At 36.7% G+C, this 26209-nt stretch overlaps 1 protein-coding gene across 4 annotated transcripts in view; it reads right to left on the bottom strand.

The window, feature by feature from the left end:
- The window catches only part of cdh23 (cadherin-related 23), a 1336251-nt gene that overhangs the window by 978711 nt on the left and 331331 nt on the right, over window positions 1–26209 (bottom strand). For all 4 annotated transcript variants that reach the window (XM_051923904.1, XM_051923901.1, XM_051923902.1 and 1 more), the window contains exon 4: window positions 3123–3265. In XM_051923904.1, coding sequence (XP_051779864.1) covers window positions 3123–3265 — 143 coding nt within the window. The remainder of the gene's footprint in view (window positions 1–3122; window positions 3266–26209) is intronic.

Below are 26209 nucleotides of genomic sequence, written 5' to 3'. Positions count from 1 at the left end.
AATGCTGAGAAATACAGGCAGATACTTATCCATCATGCAATACCATCAGGGAGGCATATGATTGGCCCCAAATTTATTGTGCAGCAGGACAACGACCCCAAACATACAGCCAAAGTCATTAAGAACTATCTTCAGCTTAAAGAAGAACAAGAAGTCCTGGAAGTGATGGTATGGCCCCCACAGAGCCCTGATCTCAACATCATCGAGTGTGTCTGGGATTACATGAAGAGACAGAAGGATGTGAGGAAGCCTACATCCACAGAAGATCTGTGGTTAGTTCTCCAGGATGTTTGGAACAACCTACCAGCCGAGTTCCTTCAAAAACTGTGTGCAAGTGTACCTAGAAGAATTGATACTGTTTTGAAGGCAAAGGGTGGTCACACCAAATATTGATTTGATTTAGATTTCTCTTTTGCTCATTCACTGCATTTTGTTGATTGTTGAAAATAAATGATTAACACTTCCATTTTTGAAAGCATTCTTTGTTTACAGCATTTCTTCACACCTGCCAAAAACTTTTGCACAGTACTGTATGTGTATAGGGGGTTTTTATATAAAGATTTATCTTAATGGTGATGTTGGGCTTTGGTTCGGTGCTCAGCCTTGTTGCCTCACAGGGATGTGGATTCAATTCCTAACATTGCCTAACAGTGTATCTTCCTTATAACTAGCACATCCAAACACTTGGATACTATTTTGTACCGTTTTCTATAATCTACTCACTTGCAATATGTTATTTCCAACTTCCTTAGAATGCACTTTAGTCTTCATTTTCACAGGTGTCCTTCATATTCATAAAGTGTATAATGAGCAAAAAAATGTGATGTAACTGTAAGATATTCTAACTGGCTGATGATAAAAGAAAGTCACTGCAAAAGATGAAGTGCTTTGAAATAAAGACATCAGAGAGAACATTGGAGACTACTGTATTTTTGAGAACTTCTGTATTTACCCAGAAATGTGAATGTGAGAACTAAAAAAAACACAAGAGTACATGCTGCATATTTATACATCTCATTGTCCAGAAGTAAAAAGCAGATATGCAAGTATGCCACATGCTATGGTCAACCTGTAGTTTATAGCATTTGTGCCAACTTGCTACCAAGACACAAATTTAAAAGCATGGTTTACATTAGAGTTATGGAAGAAATCTACATTTGCTAGTTTAAAAAAAAGTGTTAATGTATTCAACTTAGAAAGGTGGAGCTGAAAATATCATGCTTAAGTGCACAATTAATTAAGTTCTACAACTCGTAATAATGACTTCTGAGTATAATTTTCTGTTATCTGCTCCTGAATTAAAATTATTGTAGCTAATTTGCTAGTAGATGACTGTGCTTGCAACTCCACATCTGATAAATACAGCATGGAAATATTCAGGGCTTTACTCTGCAACTTCAGGACTTCACATCGGGATATCTAGCAGCATCCTGAGAAGAAACCCTACATAAGCTTAAATAGGAAACACACTTATTTGAGAAAATCATGGAACAATTTGCTAATAGGTTTTGCAAAAGAAAATTAGACTAAATTAGGTAACAAATATTTTTTTTACTGAAAACAAGCTTAATGTAAGTATACAATAAAAATTAATTATACCAAACAATATTTATAAGGTTATTTAAAAATGAAAAAATATGGCTGATGTATCACCCCCTCCCATCCTCATCCTATTCCTTAGAGCTATACTCCTTATTGTATGATGAACAATATTACTGTACTGATCTGACCGAGGAGAAGAGCCCATGCTGGCCCAGGAGACCCCATGTCCCATGAGAGAAAAGTTCAGTTATCAACCTAGATGGCTGATTATTTAGTACGGTACTATTACTGCCAGTTGATGCCATTTGGCAATATTGGTCCCAGATACCACACTAATCCTAGCATCTAGAAAATAATGCCTTTGACTGTACAGCATAATTCACATAATGAGCCAAAAAAATAAACATTTAAAAATGGAGTAAAAAATTAAAACTAGATTGAATTTTGTGAGACATGGCCGGCCATTCAACCCGGCCAATACCCCCAGGCCGCCAGATGGAGCCCTCCCTGCAGCATGGAGGTGTCCCAAATGCCAGCAGGGAATTATGGACATTGGAGTTTTCCTTCACAGCCCTGCTGGATACCATGGGGGCCGCCAGAGGACGCTGCAGGGAGGCATAAGGACTTGTATGTTCCCTATAACCCAGAAGTACATCTTGGTCACAGCGACAGAGGGAATGACGAACTTCCAGAATGAAGAAGAGGAGTTTTCACCTGACCCGGAAGATCTGGGAAGTCACATGGACTGAGGGATCAGAAGCACTTCCGGGTCATTAACTATAAAAAGGACTGTGGGAGATCTCAGGGTTGAGCTGAGTCGGGAGGAAGGGTGGCAATGCGTCTGGGAGTGGAGGATTGTTTATTGATTGAGAGTATTGTAGTGATTTATGAGTATTGTGGAGTGGAGGGTGCTTGGTGCACATTATTGTCCTAATAAAATAATAATTTGGACTTTTATCTGGTGTCTGGCGTCTGATCAAGGGTTCAAGGGAGCGATAGCATCCCCTATCTGTCACAATTTAAAATGGCATACTCAAAAAGAAACTGAAATTAAATAAAAAATAAACAACCAATTGTCGATAGCTTACTGTTGACTGATTTAAGTTTGAGTGCACATATTTTCAAGTAGTATACAAAGAAGTGAGTCTGGAGTTCTCCCTGCCAAAAGCTTCCAAATATTGATGGCACAATTTCCTCCTTCTGGTAATCAATTATCAAAATTTGGCATTCAAAGCCTATAGGTGAATTTTGACATTAAAGTGACCCAGTCAGTTTGTCCGATGTGCACAATTTGGGAGATATTCACCTTGAAGTAACTTTAGTTTATGAAACACATCAAAGTGTAGTTTAATGACCAAAATTTCAACAAATACTGTAAACATGACTTGAAGAAGAATGATTTAAACATCTAATCTGACTTTGAACTGCTGAATTAGAGAGAAGCCGCCCCAGCCACATCAGTTTAGGATGAATTATGTCCACCATCAAGTTGACAAAACATGAGAAGCATATACATATGGTTCTTTCAACTATCTACAGTTTGCAAGCATGAAGAGCACAGAATAGACTGTACCACTCACCTCTCTGTCCAGAGGCTGTCGAAGCCAGACAATTCCAGTGTTACTTTCCACTGCAAAGAAGCGAGTGGCTTCCTCACCTACTACTCCAAACACGAGTGGATCACTGTCAGGGTCCCGTGCTAACAGCTGTGTTACAGAAGCACCTGTACATGAAACAGAAAGTTGGGAATCAGCATTAGGGAACAGACTGAACAAAATGTTACTAGCGAGCTAAGGCAAACACTACATAGCAAGCACAATATACTGCGTTTTTCTTACTGCCAGTTTTTAAAATAAAATTTCATAATCTTAAGAAAACAGTTTAAATGAAGAGAAATAAGTAACACAATGAAAGTGAGCACATATGCATACATTTTTCCCAGGATTGCTGCCAACTGGCAGTTTCAGTTTGACAGTTCTCCATTACCACCAACCACTTTGGTATGTATTAAAATCTATAACTTTATGTTTTTGGGTGTATTTTGATTTATAAACTGAATTGATCAATGCATTCCTTTAGCCGTGCTTTGACCCTCCAAAGTCTTATACTTTATACTTTTAGTGTATGAAGAACATTCAAAAAGTTTTCACACTTTTTTTAACTCCAAATTACATCACTTTTCTACATAGTCACCTTCGTTTGCGATGCAATTTTCCCATCATCATACCAACTTTTTAATGCCCAATTACTACTACTCCCGCTTTCACCATTTCCAATGAAAATATAAAAGTGCGGAAACTTTTTGAACATAACTCGTAGAATGGAAAAAATGCAATTTTTCCAAAATTTTGACTCTAGTCACGTTTTATTTGTTCTTGTTTGTTATATGGCCCTTCACTGATTGGCCCCTGCTTATTACAACATCACATTCATTGACTGGTCATCCTCTATATTCTAACACAGAGGACCTAGAAGAGTTGCTTTCCATGGTGCTTGTTGTGATGCTTATCTGTATGCAGTTAAACTGCGTTTTCTGTAGTTTAAATGATGCACATATGCACAAAAGACAAATAATTAACCTGTCCCTACAGTTTTATGATAAATCCCATGGCTATCGGCATTACCTTTGTAGTGGAAAATTCAGATCCCTGTAAAATTCAGACTGTAAATAACTGAATTGGCAGTCTCTTATCAGTGTTTACTAATTATCTTGGATCCATTCAGTAAGGATGGGCACTTTCCACCTCAAAATTAATAACAAGGTGCTTAATGAGGTGGACGGGTATAGAATGCAGCCAAGCTCACAAGAATACAGGACAGACACACAAAAGCAAAATGCAGTAAAATGAAGACACCCCATGCTTATTTAGAATCTTTATTGTGTTAGTTGATCACTTTTTTATTTTATTTGTCACTTTAACATCCAGCCATCCATCCATTTTCCAACCCACTGAATCCGAATACAGGGTCACGGGGGTCTGCTGGAGCCAATCCCAGCCAACACAGGGCACAAGGCAGGAACCAATCCCGGGCAGGGTGCCAACCCACCGCAGGACACACACAAACACACCCACACACACTAGGGCCAATTTAGAATCGCCAATCCACCTAACCTGCATGTCTTTGGACTGTGGGAGGAAACCCAAGCAGACACGGGGAGAACATCCAAACTCCACGCAGGGAGGAGCCGGGAAGCGAACCCGGGTCTCCTAACTGCAAGGCAGCAGCGCTACCACTGCGCCACCGTACCGCCCACTTTAACACCTGTGGTGTTTTTATTTAATGACAAGACTACTATCGTCACTTTTGAAGATGCTTACTTTTATCAGTAATCAGCTCATTAACGTGACACTGGGGCAATTTGCTGTGGCTTCTTTAAAGAGTTTCTTTCCTTTTCTTAGAAGAGATCCGCTATCAGCGTCCTTTCCGTACTGATACTTTTAAAGTGTATAAAGAACAAGAGAATTAGATTTTTCACAAGGCGCCAAATTTTTCACTACATTGTCCCTTCAAAGATTTTCCTGCCCCATTCGTGGTAGGCCAGTGTGGGTGAGCATCATGCGTTTTTGTCATCTTAGTGTGGATGGGAATACTTTAATAAGTATGAAGATCATTTTCATTTAAAAGCCCTGTCTTTATATTAAAAAATTACAGTGTGGACATAGCTGCCTTAAAATACCATTATTGGCTCGAAATACTCCTAAGCTAGATGTAATCAGAACCTGACCATGCCTTCTCCCATTGAAGAGAAAATAAAGTTATGCAACAGAAACACTGACATATGTAACATTTTGCAGTCTTCTCTGTTGATCTGGGATAAGAATGGCTGTCATTTTAACAAACTGGGACAAAGAAATTAAAGTAAACCCCTTCAATGGAGGATAGTAGTAGAACTCTCACACTGCAATGCTGAGAATTCAAAGGCCTGGTAACACTTGAATTTGCGGACATCCATGAGAATTAAGCAAATAAACACTTAAAGAAAAGGGCAAGTGAAAGTTGAAATCATCTATCTATCTATCTATCTATCTATTGAAACTGAGAAATTGACATCTTTTGTAATCTGGCTAAACATGATACTAAGAAAACTTACACATTAGACAACTAAATGAGCTTAATTGCTGTGTCTCTTTTAGAAAATGCATTAGGTTCTCCAAACATTAAGCTAGTTTCCATATTTCTTCCTATCAAGATTGTATTTTAACCTTTAGTGTTGATCTGGGTGGCCAAGGGTCCTAACACCACCAAGATAAACCATTTTTTTCAAAAAGGCAGTATTAAAAAAACTTTACATTAACTACATAATCATGATAAGCAACAAGCAAAAACTTTCTATCAGCTGTTGTGAGCATGTACACAAAGTTTGACTTGAGAACTTAAAACCTCAATTCTCTTATTGTCTTCTCCATGAAAAGGCTAAAAATCCCTGGTACAAGTAGGTGGGAGATGTGTGGCCTCCATCAACATTTCAAATACATGTCTCACAGCATGATATCCAGACGTTGCACCTCTTAGCTGAGAGATATCCTGTAAATTATCTTCTAATATAATGGACATGAGCACATAATAATGGAATTTATGCATTCTTCTCTCCAAAGTCATCTATTAAAATGAGTAGGAACTTGCAATGGGTGGAGATTTTACATGTTTTCCCAAAATTAAAAAAGACTTTTAAATTCACTTGTAATGCTTATGCATATACCTGCTGTAATTCTTTCTTAGTATTACTATTGCTATTATTATTTGACCACTGGGTTTCTGTTTTACTAAGTTTAAGACAGTGGCACATGATTTATAATGGCCATTTTATTTAACTATAGGCCTTATATTATCTTAAGGAGAAGATACCGACTCACAATTTATAACAGTCATATTCTTAAAGCGCCCTCACTGCCTTGTTATACATTTAACATAATGTACGGCTAATTGTGCAAGTGAATTATGTCTGAGTTTGCTGCTGACATCTCAGCTAATCTTGTCAATTTCTTTTGGACTTGTTTTAAACAATCACCTTCAGAATGACTGATTAATTACTAGCTGGTCTAAAACTTCAGTCAATGCATCACTGCCACAAGTCCCTATGTGTAAGCCAAATTAGTGACAGAAATTATTACAATGTGACATTGGTAAAGTCAGTCAGCTCACTACCCTTGCTCATGGCCAGAAGACAAACTTGTCCAGAATAATTGCTGTCGTCAGCATGGCATACTAGAATGGGATTTGATTGGAATAGAGTCAAAAGAAGCATGACTACCCAAAGTTCATCCATCCATCCATCCATTTTCCAACCCGCTGAATCCGAACACAGGGTCACGGGGGTCTGCTGGAGCCAATCCCAGCCAACACAGGGCACAAGGCAGGAACCAATCCCGGGCAGGGTGCCAACCCACCGCAGCCAAAGTTCACTATTAACCAATTAAATAAGTTATTGTTGCTAGAGAGCACAATCACAAAACCTTTGAAAACAAAAAATAAATTAATGGGGATATGATTTTTGCAGTTTTATATTATATTTGTTTTATGAAAAGAGAATTAAGGATTATTTGTATTAACATTAATGATTGCTAAATTTGTGTGGTAAATATTAAGTTCAAAGTGTAACCCTGCATCTATGTCTTCTGAATGAAACCTGCAATCAAAACACCAAAAAACTTTTATCATTATTCAGCTATATCACAGCTGAGAGCAACAGTAAGAAAGATACATAGATCTTTATAATAATTCAAACCTGCTAGAAGCTCTATTGATGAACTTTTATCCAGGCAGACAGTGTATTGTTGTGTCTAAGACATTTTAACACTAAAAACACCACGACCGACACCAATGGGAGATGTGTTTTTAAATTACAAGCAATGAGACTGAACGTTGGTACCCAGGTGTGAATCTCCACTTATGCCCTCTGACTCGCACTTGACCATATTTGCAAATCCTTTTAACCTCGATAAATACTTTCCTGACACTTTTATTGACATTATTGAACTTTGTTTAGCAAATGTGAAATTGCTGTTTTTCTTCAGCAGACAACTAGAAAATAGCCACTGAAAAAATGTCACACTTACAATCACTCACATTGTTTCACTAGTGTGATGAAGAAAATTACACACAAATCTGAAAACTGTAGGCAGTCCAGTTATTTCCATCTATCCATCCATTTATCGTCCTAATCTACTGATCCAGGGGAGAGTCATGGGACATCTGGAACCTATCATAGGGCCCAAAGCAGGAACAGTATCCGAGCAGGACTTTAGTCCATCACAGGCCAGTTATTTCCATTAGATCAATTAATATACATTACTATAAAATCTCTTGAAATGTCATCAAAAATTACAATACAAAGTACACATCCATCAATTTGATTTGGCGAATGGAGAACATGCGATATGGCACACTGTGGACAGAGCATGATGTGAGTGAAGAGTGAAGCACTGCAATGTGGCTCATGCACAAATGCTTTCATAGACATGGTAGTAAATGCAAGAATAAACAGGTGGGCATTCCTTGTGAAGATGGAAAGACAGATACAGATTGGTACTTTTCCATGAATTACGCTAAATTTAGCAAACAAAAACATGATCCAAGTATAGCTGCTGTATTTTGAAATGATGGCACACGTATTGAATCACATATAATAGGTTGATAGCAGATGCATTCACAAGAAAAAAAAGCTCAGAAGTAAGACTAGGAGATGCTGGAGGGGTTAGATATCTCAACTTGTATGGGTATTTTTTCAGGAGGAGCTGGAGAAGGTCACTAGAAAAAGAAAGGCCAGGTCTGTCCACCTCAGTAAGATTTCACCATAACCTTCACCACAAAAGTCAAACTGAACGAAAAAAATAACTAATCCATTGGATATGTTATGAAAAAATGGAGCACTTGGAATAAAAACCCCAGGACACTGTGAGTAAATAAAATCTCCAAAGTGATCAGGCCAACAGTTCCTGGGACCAGAGAGAGAGCTGTATTATTTATTATATCACAGTACCAACTGGAGAGCACTACATGTAAACTGCAAATTATAGAGATACATATTTTTTGCAAACGTTCTGCAATGGATTTTTGTCCCGATAAACTAGGGGTGGCATATGAACCTAAAGTTCTGAGATATCAGACCAAAGGTCCACAGAAGTTGTCTTAAATACACCTGTTTGTATCAAAACATGAAGTAAAACCTGAGTTGGTACAGTAGTATAGCACTGATGCATTAAAGATCTGGCAACCTGCACCCAGTCATTTTCCATGTGGAATGTTCACATTCTTCCTATGTGTTTGCCGTTTTTCCCCTGGGCACATTCATTATATTTCCACAATTTGGTTAGGATGGTGTTTCCTAATTAGTCCTGTGTATGAGTGTGGGTACAGGTTTGAGTGGACTCTGCTTTCCCATTGAGGGATGGTTCCTTTCTGCAAGAACAGTCTACCCTGAATTAGATTAGATAGTTTTGAGAATATTATATATTAAAGCCTGAGCTTATATAAATTTGGAGTAAAAGAGCTGAGTATACTTTAATATACTATTGAAACAAGACACACAGAATCAGATGAGTGGTTGAAAGAAAGAGGTGATTAGGCTGCAGAGGAGTACCTCAGGTAAATTGCCCAATTCAGTTCAATTTACAGACCACAACTCTGTGATATGTGAGTGGATGGGAATTACAGGGAATCTGTGGGAAGATATGGCAAAAAAGGATCATGACAGATTACATCCTTGCTGTGAATAATTTAATATGAGAAATTAATGCCAAAAGAATTACTAAAATCGTATCATATTTACACATGCATAAAAACAGCTGACAACATGTAAAGGATAGATTTAATTGTTTTATATTCTTCTACTGAAGAAGACAAAAAAGGAAAAATGCTAATTTCATATTTTTGAGTGGGCCAAATCATCCAGCCACATGGCAAACAAATTACAAAAATAGAGCAATGAAGCATACACAACATACATTTTTTCCTACATGGTGTCTTATTTAGATAAATCCATTCTGGCCACTCATTCATTTTTCAAATTTGCATTTCCATTCAGGGTTAGAAGGGCACTTCAGCCTACACCAATGATGATGGAGACAAGACAGTAACTCGGCCAAGAAGAAAAAAATAAAAATAAAAACGTCTATCCTTTTAAAGTTTCACTGTCATATTGTGTCTTTTCTAATTGGCCACCATCCCAAGGCACTGTTTAAAATTACACAGTTGTTTAAACAAGACCACAGGCAGCATAAATGACTTACTCAGGTCTCACAGGACTTAATATCCGATGGCTTAGCGGCAAGTCCACATTGCCTGCACATAATTCAAGAGTTACCAGTATTCCACATGGGATGGTAACTTTAATTTCTCAACACCAATGCAGAAGCCACAACCTTATTCCTACTTTCTATGTAAAAATAATTTTCTCCACATTGAGCCTCCTATAAAAATATTATCAGAATTCACTTAGTTTATAATAAGGCTGCTGGAGTTTTAATACACACCAAACATAAAGGCCAGGGGAGACCCTGAAAAATGAGTCTGCAATTAAACTGATTTTGAATCTGCTTCACAATCTGCATGGTAAGCACGGAATATCAGATAGCAACACATAAAACATAAACCTGCAAGAGGGAAAAGGTCTTTTGAAGCCAGTAGTGTGTGAGAGATGTTCTAGACAGCCAGGAAAAGGTCACCCATAAACATAAATGGAGTAATTTACAAGAAGTTCTCATACTGTAGTACATCTATAGTGTCCCCTGACTTCCCAGTTTCTCAATTTTCAGAACAAACATTTTTTTAGCCAAGCACTGCACCTGGGTTACAACAATGCACTGAATTCACTTTGAAGTAAGTAGGAAAGGTCAGGTCAGGTTGGGCAGCAGGCACTGGTAAAGCAACTTGCAGCAATTACCACACAATGAAACAGCTTGGGATCCTGGTTGGCAATGCCCAAGACAGACATGTGTTCCAGTCCCACCCTCCGTAAATGAACATCTATCAGCTGCAGGTAGATGTGGGCATCTCCTTGGGCTGGTTCAGCTGCTTGGGTCCTCAGCAATGAGGATCCTGCGAGCCAGATCATCCTCGGGGAATCACACCATATGGCTGTAATGATGTAACTGACACTTCCTGACAATGCAGGTAACAGACCTAACTTGTGACTCTGTGAGTAACCACTCATTTGACTCAATGATTCTCCATCCCAGGTCACTGGATAGCGTCCATGTCTTGCAACCATATAGCAAAGCAGGAAAGCTCTAAAGACTTGAACATTCGTCCTTTTGCAGAGATATCAGGAGTATGACACACACCCTTCCAGCAATCTCATGACCCCCATGCTCTCCCAATCTGTCTACTGACTTTATAGGAAGAGTCACCAGAGATATGAATGTCACTGTTGAGGTAAGTAAATCTCTTGATAAATTCAACATTCCCTCCACAGACAGACACACTACTGGTAAGTAGAAAAAAATGTCCTCTTTTATGTATTGCTTATATGGACTAAGCAGTCTTTAGTGATTTGAGAACTGTACAAAACCATGAATCTACTCTCATAGAAAATATGGGTTAGTTGGCATCCTGGCTAAGATGGATAGTTCTTTCCTTGACTGGGAAGCTTTTATAATTGAAGGAGACCTCTTTCTAGGGCAACATGGTCCCCCAGTACTATAGATGGTGGATCTCCCAATGTGCATACCTGTAGGGCAACATTGTAATTATAGTCCTAATTAATGGCCCTGCTGGATTTCTTGGGAGCCACCAGGAACACCTCCAGGGGAGAGGTCTCCTTGTTTAAGGAAGTTCTGCTTGACCCAGAAGTGCTTCCTAGCTGCAATATGGTAGTACTCTTAGGTCTGGCTAGTGAGTTGGAGTCACGAGAGAAGAAAGACAACATTTGCCTGGGTAGGAATAGAGGAGAACAAAAAATAAAGAAAAAAGTAGGATTATTTATTATTAGTAGTACTGATAGAACCAATGTAAAGCATTTCTTTAAAATAAACCTTTGCTTGAACATGGAATTTGTGTCTGTGTCATTATGTCTGGAGTTTGGGGCTCTGAAATGACCCTAAAGATCATGCTGCTTAAACAACATATTACCCCACCTTGTCTCACAGTATAAATCATTAAACAATGGCTTGTTGCCCATGATGTACAACATGGTTTGGTCTGAAGCCTAAGTAGTGACATATAGCTTATGTTTTGGCTATTAAACAGACTCCATTTCAGTGGTGTTCTGTCTCCTCAGTTAAAAATATCTTTGATTATTGCAAACCACTTCTGTCAGTGTTAATAAGTTTTAAGTCCAATTTGTGTTTCATCATGGATATTTTAGCCCTCTGCTATCAGGTAATTCAATGCTTCTTCCTGATGTCCCAGACTAAATTCGTATACTCTTTGAGTTCATTTTGCTATTTCTGTACAATATACAGTACATTCATTTATTTATTACTTATTGTTTTATCTATCTATCTATCTATCTATCTATCTATCTATCTATCTATCTATCTATCTATCTATCTATCTATCTATCTATCTATCTATCTATCTATCTATCTATTGATTAAATGTGCTATTTGCAATGTGAGTGTGATTCTATGTTTTTATGTTTCTTCCTACTGTATTCAACTGAATTTCCTCTTGGAATTAATAAAGTTTATCTAATCTATTCTAATTATTATTTAAAGATAGAAAAATGGTAGCAGTAAATTAAATTAAGGCATATACAAGTTGCAGCATTCATTAGTCGATTATTATTATGTAATCTTATTAAATTGATACCAAAAGGTGCACTATAGGTATTTCTTATAATAAAGTCATTAAAGTCATTTGTAAGTCTTATCAAGATAGATAGATAGATAGATAGATAGATAGATAGATAGATAGATAGATAGATAGATAGATAGATAGATAGATAGATAGATAGATAGATAGATAGATAGATAGATAGATAGATAGATAGATAGATAGGTAGATAGATAGATAGACAACTTTATTTGTCTCCAGTGGGAAATTAGGCTTTTAACAGAAGTTCTTTAAATAAATAAATGCATTTAAATAAATATTCATATAGTATGGTCTGTACACACACCAGAATGACTAAAATGGAACAAAAAAGTTTAAAAAGAAAGAAAGAAAAATGTCTGATTTGACAGTCACAGTTACAGTGCAGCATTATGCAGGCGTATTGTTGTTGGTATGAAGGAGCCCCAGTAGCGTCTCTTGACACACTTCTGCTGAGTGATTTGATGGCTGAAATTACTCAATGTTAGTGTGTCAAAGAGGGGTTGTGCAGCATCCTCTCCTTTTCTTTGACATCCAGGGGGTCTGGGGTGCATCCCATAACTGAGCCTGCCCTCTTAATTAGCTTGTTGATTTGGTGGGCCTCTCTTGAAGTGATGTTACCAGACCAGCACACTACAGCATAGAAAATCACACTGGCCATCAAAGAGTTATAGAAGATGTGAAGGATGTCTCTTGCCGCAGTAAAAGAACGCAGTCTACTAAGGAAGAAGGGCATGCTCTGCTCTTTCTTATACAGTTCCTCTATTTTCCAGGACCAGTCCATTCTGTCATTGATGTGAAAACCTGTACTTGTAGGAGTGAAGCACCACTACATGTACTACCTGAGTAGTGACGGGGTGTAGAGGCTCTTTGGTACAGCAAAAGTCAGTAACCATGGTTTTCCTGATGTTAAGATGCAGACAATTCTCTATGCACCAAGAAAAAATGTTCTCTACCTGATTACTGTACTCTGTCTCAACACCAAACAAACCAATTTTTAAGGTCTTGTTGCACAGAGGTACCTGACTGATAGATGCTCTTAGGTAGCCCTTATTCTGATGTGTACTCAGTACTTTATTTAATGGCTTTTCTCACTTCCTATAATATCTGCAAATCAATAGTTCCTCATAAACACAAAACTTTGCAAAGTGCCCTCTAGTGATTGCCAAGTGGCACTATACAGTATATTTAATACACTAATAACATATTTCTGGTGCATCTGTCCAATGACATAGATAGATAGATAGATAGATAGATAGATAGATAGATAGATAGATAGATAGATAGATAGATAGATAGATAGATAGATAGAGTGGAACCTCGGTTCACGAACATCTTGGAACACGTACAAATTGGTTTATGACCAAAAAGTTCGCCAAACTATTGCATCTGTTCACGACCACGCACTAGGTATACGAACAAGCCAGTTTCCCTTTCGTTTTGTACGTGTTCAGTCTCTCCCTGTGCATTTTCAGTGCAGCGAGCAAGAGAGAGAGAGCGAGAGAGCGCGACACAAACACGAGAGAGAGACACACACACACAGGCGCGAAAGAGAGAGACACACACACACACACACAGGCGCGCGCGCGAGAGAGAGAGACACACACACACAGGCAGTTTTGCAATGTTACTTTTCTTGGTGGTTTATTAAATTATGGATTTTTTCAAATGTTCATTTTTTTTCCCTGTGCTTAAAACTTATTAAAAAAAAGTGTTTTTAGCCAGCGATTGGTAGAGCTATAGCGTGAACTATTGCAGTTTTAGTTTTCTCTGTTGTTCAAGGTTTTCTCAGTGTTATTCAATGTTTTTACATTTAGTTTACTATTAAGCTGTGTTAATTCTATGGTTTAATTAACTATATTTGTACCTAAAAACTTAAAAAATATATATATTTACATACAGTTCATATGGTCTGGAATGGTATTAATTGTATTTACATACAATCCTATGGGGGAAATTACTTCGGTTCATGACGAAATCGGGTTACGACCAGAGTTTTGGAATGAATTATGGTCGTGAACCGAGGTTCCACTGTTGATAGATAGATAGATAGATAGATAGATAGATAGATAGATAGATAGATAGATAGATAGATAGATAGATAGATAGATAGATAGATAGATAGATAAAAAATGTAGGAGGCGAACAGGTGTCCTGGCCGGGAACAAGAAACTTCTCTCAAATATACTCCAGAATGAAAACAAAGGAAGAAAATCAAAAAGAAACAAAATGACTTGGCAGTTCGAGTCACATAATGCTTCAAGTTATTGCCATTGGTATAATAGAGCTCCAGTAATATTTCTTGACACAGACCTGCTGTCTTTTGTTGGTTGAAAGTATTCAGTGTTAGAATGTCAGAGAGAGGGTCTGTGGCATTGTTCCCATTCATGCTGATATATAGTAGTGGCTTTTATTTTAGAAAACCATATCATAATAGATTTTCATTGGATTAAACAATTGGTCAGTATTTGATGTTGATTTTTTTAATGTACTGATCCTTATAGTCTCCTTCACTTCTAATATTGCACCTTTTGCTTTATATAGCTAAACAGGACCAAGGATCTGAGGTTTGTTTGAATGTAATTATTCACAAAACAAACACTTGTACCATAAAAGTTAATTGGTGTGCAGTGGACTATTCCTTCCACTCCCCAGTGCATCATTGTACATGTAGGTAAGGTGCAGATCCATATCTTTGGATGTGTGTGATATATTAAACTGAAATTAAAAGGTACATGAAAGGTGATTGCCGAAATACAATTATAAAATAATCTTCCATAGACTATTGTGTGTGTGTTTTAATTATGTTAAAGCTGTACTTTGTGCAGAAAATGGTCATCATCAATAAAAAGGAAGAAGAAAGCTATTTCCTCTATTAGTTGTATGATGTGACAAACTGACACTTATTATTTTCAGACTTACTCCTATAGAGTCTAGATCTTGGCTGAATAGCCTCTAAGCATTCACGCATTAGATAGAAAAAATGTGTCATTATTATTATTATTATTAATATATTTATTACAATAATGATAAGGCTGTATTTTTGCTGCTGCGTCACAGATCTTGAATTTAAATCCTATGACCAGTCATTACCGGCATGTTTCCTAATGTCTGCATGTGTGTATTTCTCTTCAGGTACACTGGGTTTCCTCAAAACTGTGCATGTCAGGTTAATTTATGTTTCCAAATTGGCTCTGTGTGAATGAGAGTGTGTGTTTTTGTGTGAGAGTGGGCCCAGCGATAAACTGGTGATCAATAAGGACTTTGTTTTTGCTTTGTGCTGCTTCTTTCTGTATAAGCTCTACCCCTTTTTGACTTGCTTTAGATTAAACAGGTTTGAGAATGTTATGTGTTATAAAAATAATGATATGAAAGCAAAAGCATGGTCCGTTATCATTACTGGGATCCATCAAAAAAGGTTTTGAGAAATATCCAGCCATTTATGTTTGATCAAGCTAGCTCAGGGCTGATGTTAACACAGCCTATCCCGGTGACATTACATGCAAAGTAGGAACTAACCCTTGATATGTGGTCAGTCCATCATAATTTCACTACTGTGTAGACTGAGTCAAGCAATTAACTGAACCTGCACGTTTTATAGATGTGGAAGGAAAGTCAGAGTACCAAAGCATAAACCTCTCAGACAGTGACTGAAAAAAGAAATGGCACTTCCTTATAGTTTCATCAATATTTAAAACAAATCATCCTAAGAGTGAAGAATATGGCCCTTGTCTGAGTAATAATAATTCAGTGTTTGTCTTTTTTAACTATAAAAGAAAATTTCTTTGGAAATAATTTTAACTGAGGCCATTAAAGAGTCACTTGAGTTCACTTCAGGCCATAGGACTCTACTGAGAGACTTGGTGGCAGCAAAGGGATACCAGAGAGCTTTATATCACACTAGGTGCACACTAAATTTGCTTAACACTCTTAAAACACAATTAGATTGTACTGTTACACACAGATTTCATCAACAGGACAGTACAACTGGAAGACATAATGGTTCAAACATTAATGCTGAAAATCAGAGGATCCCAAACTACTTGTGCTTATTCCTTTTTGGTCTTCTTTTGGAAATTCATAACAATTACATATGGATTCATTTTTAACTAAATGACATATGCCAGATTTAATATAACTAAAATAACATTTTCTCAAGAAAATCAAACTACACACTGTTGGTCTTTTTTATGACACCCAACATATGAATGTAAATGAAATTTAAAAATAAAAAAAGCTTATTTCCACCTCCTCGTCACTGTTCTACCTGCAGCTTTAAAAACATCTGGACTGTGACTTCCCTCACTGTTGCTCTGCCAACTCAGATCTTTTTTTTAATTTCCATGCAGTATCTCCTTCTCAACTGAAACTTTTATTACACAAATCCTCACATAACTGTCTTTTCCTTGCTAAAATTTGGTCTCATGACCTTCTAGCCAGTAGCCTATCTATGTGTCAGGATACCATCCTTAAGATTATTCGGCTTTCTTCTGGGAACCCTGATCTCTGGTACATCCGATCATTTGTAACCACTACACAGTGGGTCTCTGGTCATGTGCACTGTAGATTTTATATTTCTATGCTCTGGACAGGTTATTCCTTATAATATGCTATTAATAAATATACTGCTCAAAACAATGAAGGGAACACTTAATCATCACAGTCTAACACCAAATCACTTGAGCTTCAGGGATATCAATCTGTCCAGTTAGGAAGCATAAGTGATTGTGAATCAGCTTCATCTGCTTTTGTGCACATGAAAGTGACATCAGGAGCACTGGAGAGGCAACAGCAAGATGACCCTCAAAAAGAGAATGGTTACAGACAATATCTCTCCTTATCCTTCCTGACTGATTCTTCTCGAGTTTTGCATTTTGCTAGCATCCTTGTCACTACTGGTTGCATGAGGCAGTACCTGCAGCTGATTCAGGTTGCACAAGCAGTCCAACTCCTCCAGGATGGCAGATCCATACATGCCGTCACGAGAAGGTTTGCAACGTCTCCCAGCACAGTCTCACGAGCAATAAGGAGATACCAAGAGATGGGCTACCTTATTTTCCAAACATCAACAGTATTTATACCTTTATTTTTCAACCTATTTAAACAGATTTAGGGTTAGATGGGTCTGGATGCAAATCTCAGCATCATAAAGTGCTATTATGATTCAGTAATACAAAACTGGCAAACATGGGGTGCAGTCCTCAAAATACCACAAAAGGCAGGCCAAGACTTTATAAAATCCTTCTCAGAAACTGGATGCACCACAGGCAGACAACATACGCATATTAACAAAGCATGGAAAAGGCAAATAAATAGGCAACAAGGGCTGGCTAACAAATCCAAATCCACAATCTAGTCATGAGAAACCAAAAATCCATAATAACCCAGAAAATGCAAGAAATGTGATGATGATTCCCAAACCACAATTATCAATGACACTCTGAAGGACCATCTCCTCAACCTGAATTTAAAGGCTGGGGGCGGTTCCTCAGTAGTGATGTCATGGTGGCTCCACCTCTTGAGGTTCCATCCACAAAACACAAGGCATATAGTCAGGATGCACATATACAGTATGTACATAGTACATAGATAATAGATAGTACATAGATAATATTTCTAAAAATTATAACAGAATAGCGGCAATTTATGCTCTTGGTTAATTTGTTTAAGTTTAATTGCTTTAGTGATTGTAATCTATGATTGTAATTGTATGAGTTATTACATCTTTTCACTTGTGGCAATCGACTTTTGTCACCTTTTACAAACAGGCCTTAGCCTAATGTTACTCAATTGTTTGTAAGTGGCTTTGGATAAAAGTGTTAGCTAAGCAAATGAATGTACTGTAAATGTAAATTTACATAACAAGAACATATTAAAAAATAATTAATAAAAACAAAAATTACAATAGAAAAGAGAATACACCTTTCATGAAACATAACAACTGCAAGGCAGGAGGCAACCCTAGTACGGCTGCCTTTCCATCACAAGGCACACTTGCCTTTCATACTGAATCAATTTAAATTTGACAATCTTCCTGAATAATTTACTGTATTTTTGTGCTACAGGTACAGAAACTGGAGAAAAAAAAACATGCTGACACAGGAAGAACATGTAAACTCTACACAATAGTAAACATGCTGAAATCTGAACCAAGTCTCCTGGTACTGAGGGGCAGGAGTGCTAATCACTGTGGCACTATGTCGCTACCAGCCATGTTACTGTTATTTGTATATATTAGTAAAGAAAACAGAAACATTCACTTGAATATTTTTCTGAGGATTTATTTCACTTATTAATATCATTCATCTCAGTATTCCCTTGAATAAAACATTGGCCCCAAAACATAATACATAAATAACAAACTTATATTTAAAATTAAAGAGATGGATATGTAAATTAGAAACTAAAAACACACACTGTTTGAAATTTAATAAATTTCACATGGTGAATAATTGTACCTATTCCATCCATCCTTGCCTTCTTCCACCTACTAAGCATTTAAATTTTATTAATAGTTTGAGAACATTTGGACACAGTTAACATGGCTGCTATTTTTAATATAGAAGTATTTGTACTGACACTCTAAGTAAAGTCAATGGCAGGGTGGTTAGCACTGCTGCCTCAAAGCTTCAAGGACCTGGATTAAAATTCTAACCCAATGTTTGTGTGGAGTTTTCACATTACCTACATGAGTACATTGATTTTCTTCTAGTACTCTGGTTTTCCATATCTCAAAAGCATCTAAACTGTCCATGTTTAAGTGAGTGTGACTACAGTATGTGTGTCTAGCAGGGAACTTTAGGTCCACATAAAGACCAGGTTTAATGAAGCATGGAAAGGTAATTCCACATGTAATAGCCCTTCAATAGTGACAAAAGAACCACAACAACAAAAAACAGCCACAACACAAATAATAAATGTAAATGCAGCTTGGAATAAATTTTACACCTAGCATCTGTAAAAGGATCGCTTAATGTACAATCCATGTCAGACCCTGCCTGGAAACCCCCATCTAGATTTTTCCAGAATTAATGCAGCTGCAGTGGTTATCTTTGTCAATCTTTCTCTATCTCTCATCCTCTGCTAACAGAAGTGCCTCCAGTGCTTTTTCAGGTGCGGTCAGAGTGTGCTGAAATTTAGAGAGTAGAAGATTATGGGTGGCCACAATTGAATAAACTCAGGGTTGAGCAGGGCAATGGTTGCGGTGATCCAGTATGACTGAAGTCTAGCAGCTATTGGGTTCTTTCAAGAGCCAGGGTGTGCTAATGGCAATTGTAATGAGGCAATGGTAATGATGTAGCTTTAAGATAATATTGTTTTGGTTCAATAAACCAGACAGTGTCTAAATAGGAACTTCACCCCAATTCTGTTAGAAATCTCTGGGAACAAAGAACTTTCACAGTATTTCTCCTCACAGAGTCCAAGAAATATTTTTCACAGACTGACAAAGTATAATAGTGAAAACAATATGCAAGAATTATAAAAAAGCAAGCAATGTAACATAATAATAATCTATATAAAGTTAAGATATCTGTCTGTCAGCCAGTCTAAGACTAATGATAGAGATGATTGTGTGCCCACCTTAAATTCCTTCGCACCTCTCCATCTGTGTCTTTTGTGTTGTAAATGTGTCAATCAGCACAAGCAGCAAGCAGTCTGCTATCCCATCCCCCCGCCCACTGCCACAGCTCAATTCTCAAAGAAGGTTCTCAGTGCTCAGTGTTTACCTTGGGGTGAAGTGCCTAAAATTGTAGAGGGTAAATAATATATATTTCATGTATGTAAGCATGTAGGTATAACTGACAAAATGTAGACATAAAGTGTATAATGTGTGAAATCTGAAGTCCAAATATCAAATAAACATTTTCGCAAGAGGTATAAGTATAACAAAACAAGTGCGCTTTTATTCAAGAAGTGAAGAAAGCAGGTTAAGGTAGGCTATTGATATGACAGCTTGTGTGGTGCAGCGGTAAGAACTGCTGACTTCTAATCAAGATGTTGCTGGTTCGATACCAGCTGCCTCCCAAATTTACCGTTTTGAGAAGTGAGCTACTCTAATTATTAATATTATTCAATAAAAACATACATTTGATTTGTGTCTGTAAAAGCCGGTGTAAATTTATAGTACTTGTAAAAGTTAACGTTTTTTTTCAGTTTTATTCTCTTAGTCATGTTCACGCTCCCACAACCCCTGCCCCCAATCTGATGCTGTTTTCATATAAAGATGTGGTATAACAAAACAAGGTTGTTATACCACCTCTATATTTGAAAAAAGTGTCAGATCTTGTGTGTGAAAGAGACTGGGACTGGGACTGGGAAAACTGTGGATGTGGGTGTGAGTGGTGTGCGTGACTGAGAATGATTGTGGATGTGAATTTTTTTTTATTCAGTTATATTCTTGAGTGTTCCTGCTCACACTAAATTAGTATGCATCTTCTGGTCCATGATGTCAAAGCCACACTGACAGAAAAGAGAGACATAGGTATATATGACACTTGGAATAATTCATTTTAAGACCTGTATTCTACATTTCAGAAAACATTGTTGCACTAATGCAAAATTATATATCTGGAATAAGTGTGTTGTGCCTATGATCAACTATCTCATGTTATTGTTTTATCATATCAAAAAGAAGTTAGATCGGGTTTCGTTTTTTTTTGCTCATGTCTCTCTTTGTCTTCCTCTTGGATGTGGCCTGAATTCTGTTTTTGTTTGCCTTTTTTCTTTTTTTTCTACTTTGTATCAGTTAATATATTGTTACTTATTTGATTGAGTGGCATGTCCTTGTAATTTTTTAGTTTTTGAAAATAAAGTTAAATAATAAAAAACCAATGTATGTCTGTCTGGAAATCACTTGTTATATAATTGTCTTGGTCCCTGTTTGAGTACAGGCTACTTTTTAATGTCTCGGTCTACTGAGGGGGCTTGGAGTCAGCTCCTTTGAGAATTCTTGCTATGCAACACAGTTTCTTGCATTTTCAATCCCAAATCAAGCATGTATGTAAACAGTTTATCATCAATGTTCAGAGATAAATTAAAAAGCAGTCTGCAGATTATCTCAGTACTGCCCCTTGTGTGAAGTCATGAACTTTGAAAGTTAAACATTTTCAGTGAAGCTACTGTTGTGTCTGAGATCAAAGAACACACAAGACCAGTTCTCTAAACTCCAATCTTTTACTAACTTTTTCTTAGAGTGCGCATCTTGCAACTGTCACAGGAGTGAATCAACAACCAATTCCCCGAGTGTATTTTAATGAACCTTCCAACATCACAGGTACATCCTGTCGGATCTAGCCAGTCGCGTTCTGTGGAATCAAGTCAGTATGTTTTGCTGCCTTTATTTTATTTTATTATTCATTTTTCAAATAATAAGCCTCCTAGAGAATCAGAAGAGAACCAATTTAAATCCAAGATCTGCTGACGGCAGAAGAAACTGTCTGATCCAGGATTCTGAAAGCCAGGAACAGCAAAAAAACAATCTGGAACCATACATTGAAAGTTAGAGCTCTTCACAGACACAAAATAGAGACAGAAATATTGACAGGGGACAGAACAGGTCAAATTTTTTCATCCCAAGAATATCTCTGATTCTCAAGAATTTCCCATTCTCTTAAATGTCAAAAATTTCCTATTTGTGTCTGCTTTGTTATGACCGTAAACAAATAACAAGGTCAGACACTGAAAATTGCAGGCTTTGACTTAAGAACAGACTGTTTCTCTCAAATGATGCTTTACAGTATGTTGCTTGCTCTTGAGTAACATCAAAAAGGTCTTTGCTTATATACGCTCCACAAAATTAAATAAACAATATTGTTAAAAAAGAAAGCAATCATTTGACATCTGACATTTATTTAAATCAGATGACTTTTTTTACAAATAACAATATATTTACTACTAGCCATGGTACCTGCTGAAGACAAGCGCTAGAACAACTGAAATATATTTGCTGTTTCTTGCCCTACTACATGTACCTTCAACACCTTTTTTCAGTACTCATGCGTGCCTGAACCACTCTTCACCGGTGCTCCCTTTCTCAAGCGTATTCCCCTAAAGTCTGCTTCTCAGACTCGGGCATTATTTTCAATGTGCCTTTCTCCCCTCCTGTCTAGTTTTATACTTGCCGTCTCCCAGCACACACCCTCTCTCCTCATGCATCTCACACTCACACTTCCTCGTTTTTGACGTCACTGAAGCCAGTCTGACCAATCACATACAAAAGGCAAACTATCCAATCACACCAAAGACCAATCAGATTACTCTGAGGGACTGGACACACAGACCTTATGGTTTTATTACATAACAGGTTTCAATTAAATTGTAATATTACTATAAATATAATATTGATAAATTGGAATAAGAATTTATTTATTAAATTAAGAAATTGAATCAAATGAATTTTAGTCTATAGTTTTGATGCATGAATCTATCTGTTATAGATGGGAAACTCAGCTTGTTAAAAGCATAAACAAAATATATATTGCTTATAAGAATAATGTTTCATAAGCAGGCCATGTATATGAGTGCAACGCTTATTAAATACAGAGACCACAATGATGTATTGAATATTGAACTGCACTCCTTTCTAAGCTATGATAACATGTGTCTTATCCAAGGCTATTTCCTGCCATATACCAAATACAGTTGGGAGAGTCTGATACAGGATCAGAAAATGAATGACTAGATGATAACTAAAATGAAAAGAGGCACCAACCAGATGAGCAATAAAACGAAACTGATGCATCTCACCCTGGAGACATATTAGACTGACAGCCACAGGTCTAGTTTAATCACCATCTCCATGACAATGATGAGAATTCAACTGCCTTCTCTAAATATGTGAATACTTGATTTACAATAAAAAAAATGGAGTAAAAACACAACTGCAGAGTCACAAATGTCAGTGTTGTTCCCTTCTTGTGACTTTTATCTTTACCTCCTCATGGACTCTGATTAAGGACATTTCAGCACAAACCCAGAGCACAGTTACATTTTTCATTTACTGAGCACACCTTTGCACTCAGCAAAGTACAGACCTCATACATCATCCTATTTTTTTCTTTTTTATACAACAAAACATTCAAGAACCCAAAAAGAGCAGCACTCATGATGCTGGAGAGGAGTCATGCTTTCTGTTGTGTCCCCAGGTGAGCAAGGTGGCTGTCACAGTTCTGTGATGCTGCACAGCAATTAGCCTCCATAATCACACCCTCCTATTATTTTTATTAATAGACTGCATTTTCAATAAAAAAATGCACTAATTAATAATAGGATTTATGAAGCCCCTCAGAGCTTCTAATGAGATTTATGCAAATTGGACCATTTTCAAAGAGAGCTATAATTTGGTTGAAGACAGTACAAATTAAGCATTTTACCACCAAAATCCATTTATTATTTTTACAACAGCCCTGTCTCTAGCTATTCCTCACACAGATCCTCCCTCTAACATCAGCCTCTTAAATCCCCTAGAAAGAATTCTTTTTAAGAATTGTTAGAAATGGCATTGCATTCTTCAGCTAGTACAGTATAGTAAAATCAATACCACACAAACTGAAATGACATGCTCTAAAAATAAAAAATAGATGAATAAAAAAAACAGAAAAAAAGAGTCAACGTAATCTTAGAAGCCTGGTCAATATACCCAGGGAGCTGGCGATTTACTGTTCAAAGGAAGGAAGGAAGATTTTGGTGTTTACTGCATACTAACTAAGGAGGATATTTCTTTTAATACAGGTGAGACCATAGACGCATTATGAGGAAAATCTGCGGTTAAACTGCTTTACAGCACTCTGAGAGACTGAGGTGGTTATAAGTTTAGGTAACACTTTATATTAACTTTCATTAATAACTCACTAACAAACATTGCATAATCCTTACCAGATTATTTGTTACTATGCATTCAAAGAGTAATATATCTCATTAAATAATTCATAAGTTAGAAAAAATTATAATACTTTCATTGATAAATTATTAACATGTATATATATTGCACTTCACATCTTTATAAATCATTTACTTATTAGTTATAGATCTATTTTCAGTGTCTAATGTTATAATGAAACTATTCATCCATACTATTCATCCATTTTAAAGTTAAAGTAAAAATAAATAAATAAATCAAACTTATTATTTAAGAATTGCCTAATTTTAAGCCTTTAAACTCAGCCTCATTTTTTATCTGTTTTCTTCTTTCATTTAACTGGATGTAACTTCATCGTCCATTACTCAATATTCATGTTCAACCCCTTAAAATAAAGGTGAGACTCTCTCTTTCAGATGTTTTACACCTTGAAAATATAGTTATATTACACTCAAAATTTGCAGCAGAATAATTTGCAAACGTTTTTACCCAAATATGCACTTTGAATATTATTCTTATTTCTATACATGCTGATATAAGATTCCAAATAGTATATAAGTGTCAGTAAATGTGTCAGGAAGGCCTAGAAAACAATTGTTATGAAAGATCTACATGTAACATGTCTAGTTTTACGGTTTTGAAGCAGTACAAAAAACACAATTTTATTCTCCGCTTTTACTCTTTTCAGATAAATGTCCTTAGCATACATTTCCATTATTGAAAACCAATGACATTGTATCATTTTGAAGAGCAGAACTTACTGTCAGAGTATATACAGTATAGTTGGTAAAGTGATTATTATAGTGTGTATCCAAATTACAACACTAATAGTTGGATGATTCAAAAATATCTTTACAAAAAAAAAAAAATTCTGAAATATAGAAAGCGAGTTGTGGTGTCGTTTGAAATTTGAAACACTCCTCTCATTTATTAGATAATAATTTGACCATTAGATTAGATTGTACACATTGTCACACATGTACACATGGAAGGCAGTAAAAGGGATTAACTGATTCTACTTTGATGACGGGCTAATGGATGACAAGGTGTACTGACACTCTCTCTTCTCTCTTCTCCAAAACCTCCAAAGGAGGATCAGCCTGACATCACTTCCAGTTCTGGCTCTTCTTGTCTGCTTTCTATAAAAGCTTGCCAATTCTCAATGCCACTTCAGTTCTGCTTGGACTCAGTCTTTAATGATTACTCAGTGCTTCAATTATAGCAGATTTATCCCAAGTATACGGGGTGGCTATCCCAAACCTTTTTCTGTCTCTTGTCTCTCTTTTACAACATTTAAATCAGGATGTTCTACAAAGCCATGGGGGGTTAGGGTCATGAGTTGGTGTGATACAGCAATTTGGCGCTCTTTGAGGTATAAAAAGTTGCAACTGGGTATCGGAGTATGCAATATGGCATTGTAAAGGCATTTTAAAAGCAAAACACTGCAATTTATTTATAGGAATGAAGAAATTAATAATTTGGTTCCACCGGTGGGAACAGAACAATGAGGCTAAGTTAAAAGGGTTAATGTTCTTCATGCCAGTTACATTTTTTTAGGCCTACATGTTTTACATGTTTTAATTAATATACCTGCTGCCTAATAATAATAAAAAAAATATTTAAAAGTGTTTTTCAAGATACCCTAAGACACTGTACATCAATACAAAATGTTTAAACATATCATTAAACAGTCAGAAATACCAGGCTATTCAAATTAGAGCAAATTTCAAAAATTTATTTCAAACTAATTTTATAAAACAGAAACACATTCTGCACATAACTGAACAGAGAAAAGTTCAAAGTTTAAAAGCCTGCCTAAAGGTACCAGTGAATGCCACCGTGCGCTGTTTCTTGTTTATAGTAAAATGGCAACAACACCACAAAAGAAATAATTTTGTAGGTCCGGTGTTACCTGAGCGACACCATTCAAGGACGATGGATTGGAAGAGGTGGACAACAAAATCTTGCTCATCGTCTATTGCCTCCCAGGTCTCCAGACCTTACCCCCTGTGATTTTTATCTATGGGGGTACATTAAAAAAAGAGTGTTTGTTCC

This window comes from Erpetoichthys calabaricus, chromosome 2 (assembly GCF_900747795.2).
Source record: "Erpetoichthys calabaricus chromosome 2, fErpCal1.3, whole genome shotgun sequence".
NCBI classification, from domain to species: Eukaryota; Metazoa; Chordata; class Cladistia; order Polypteriformes; family Polypteridae; genus Erpetoichthys; species Erpetoichthys calabaricus.
This window is presented reverse-complemented; position numbering and strand designations above follow the sequence as displayed.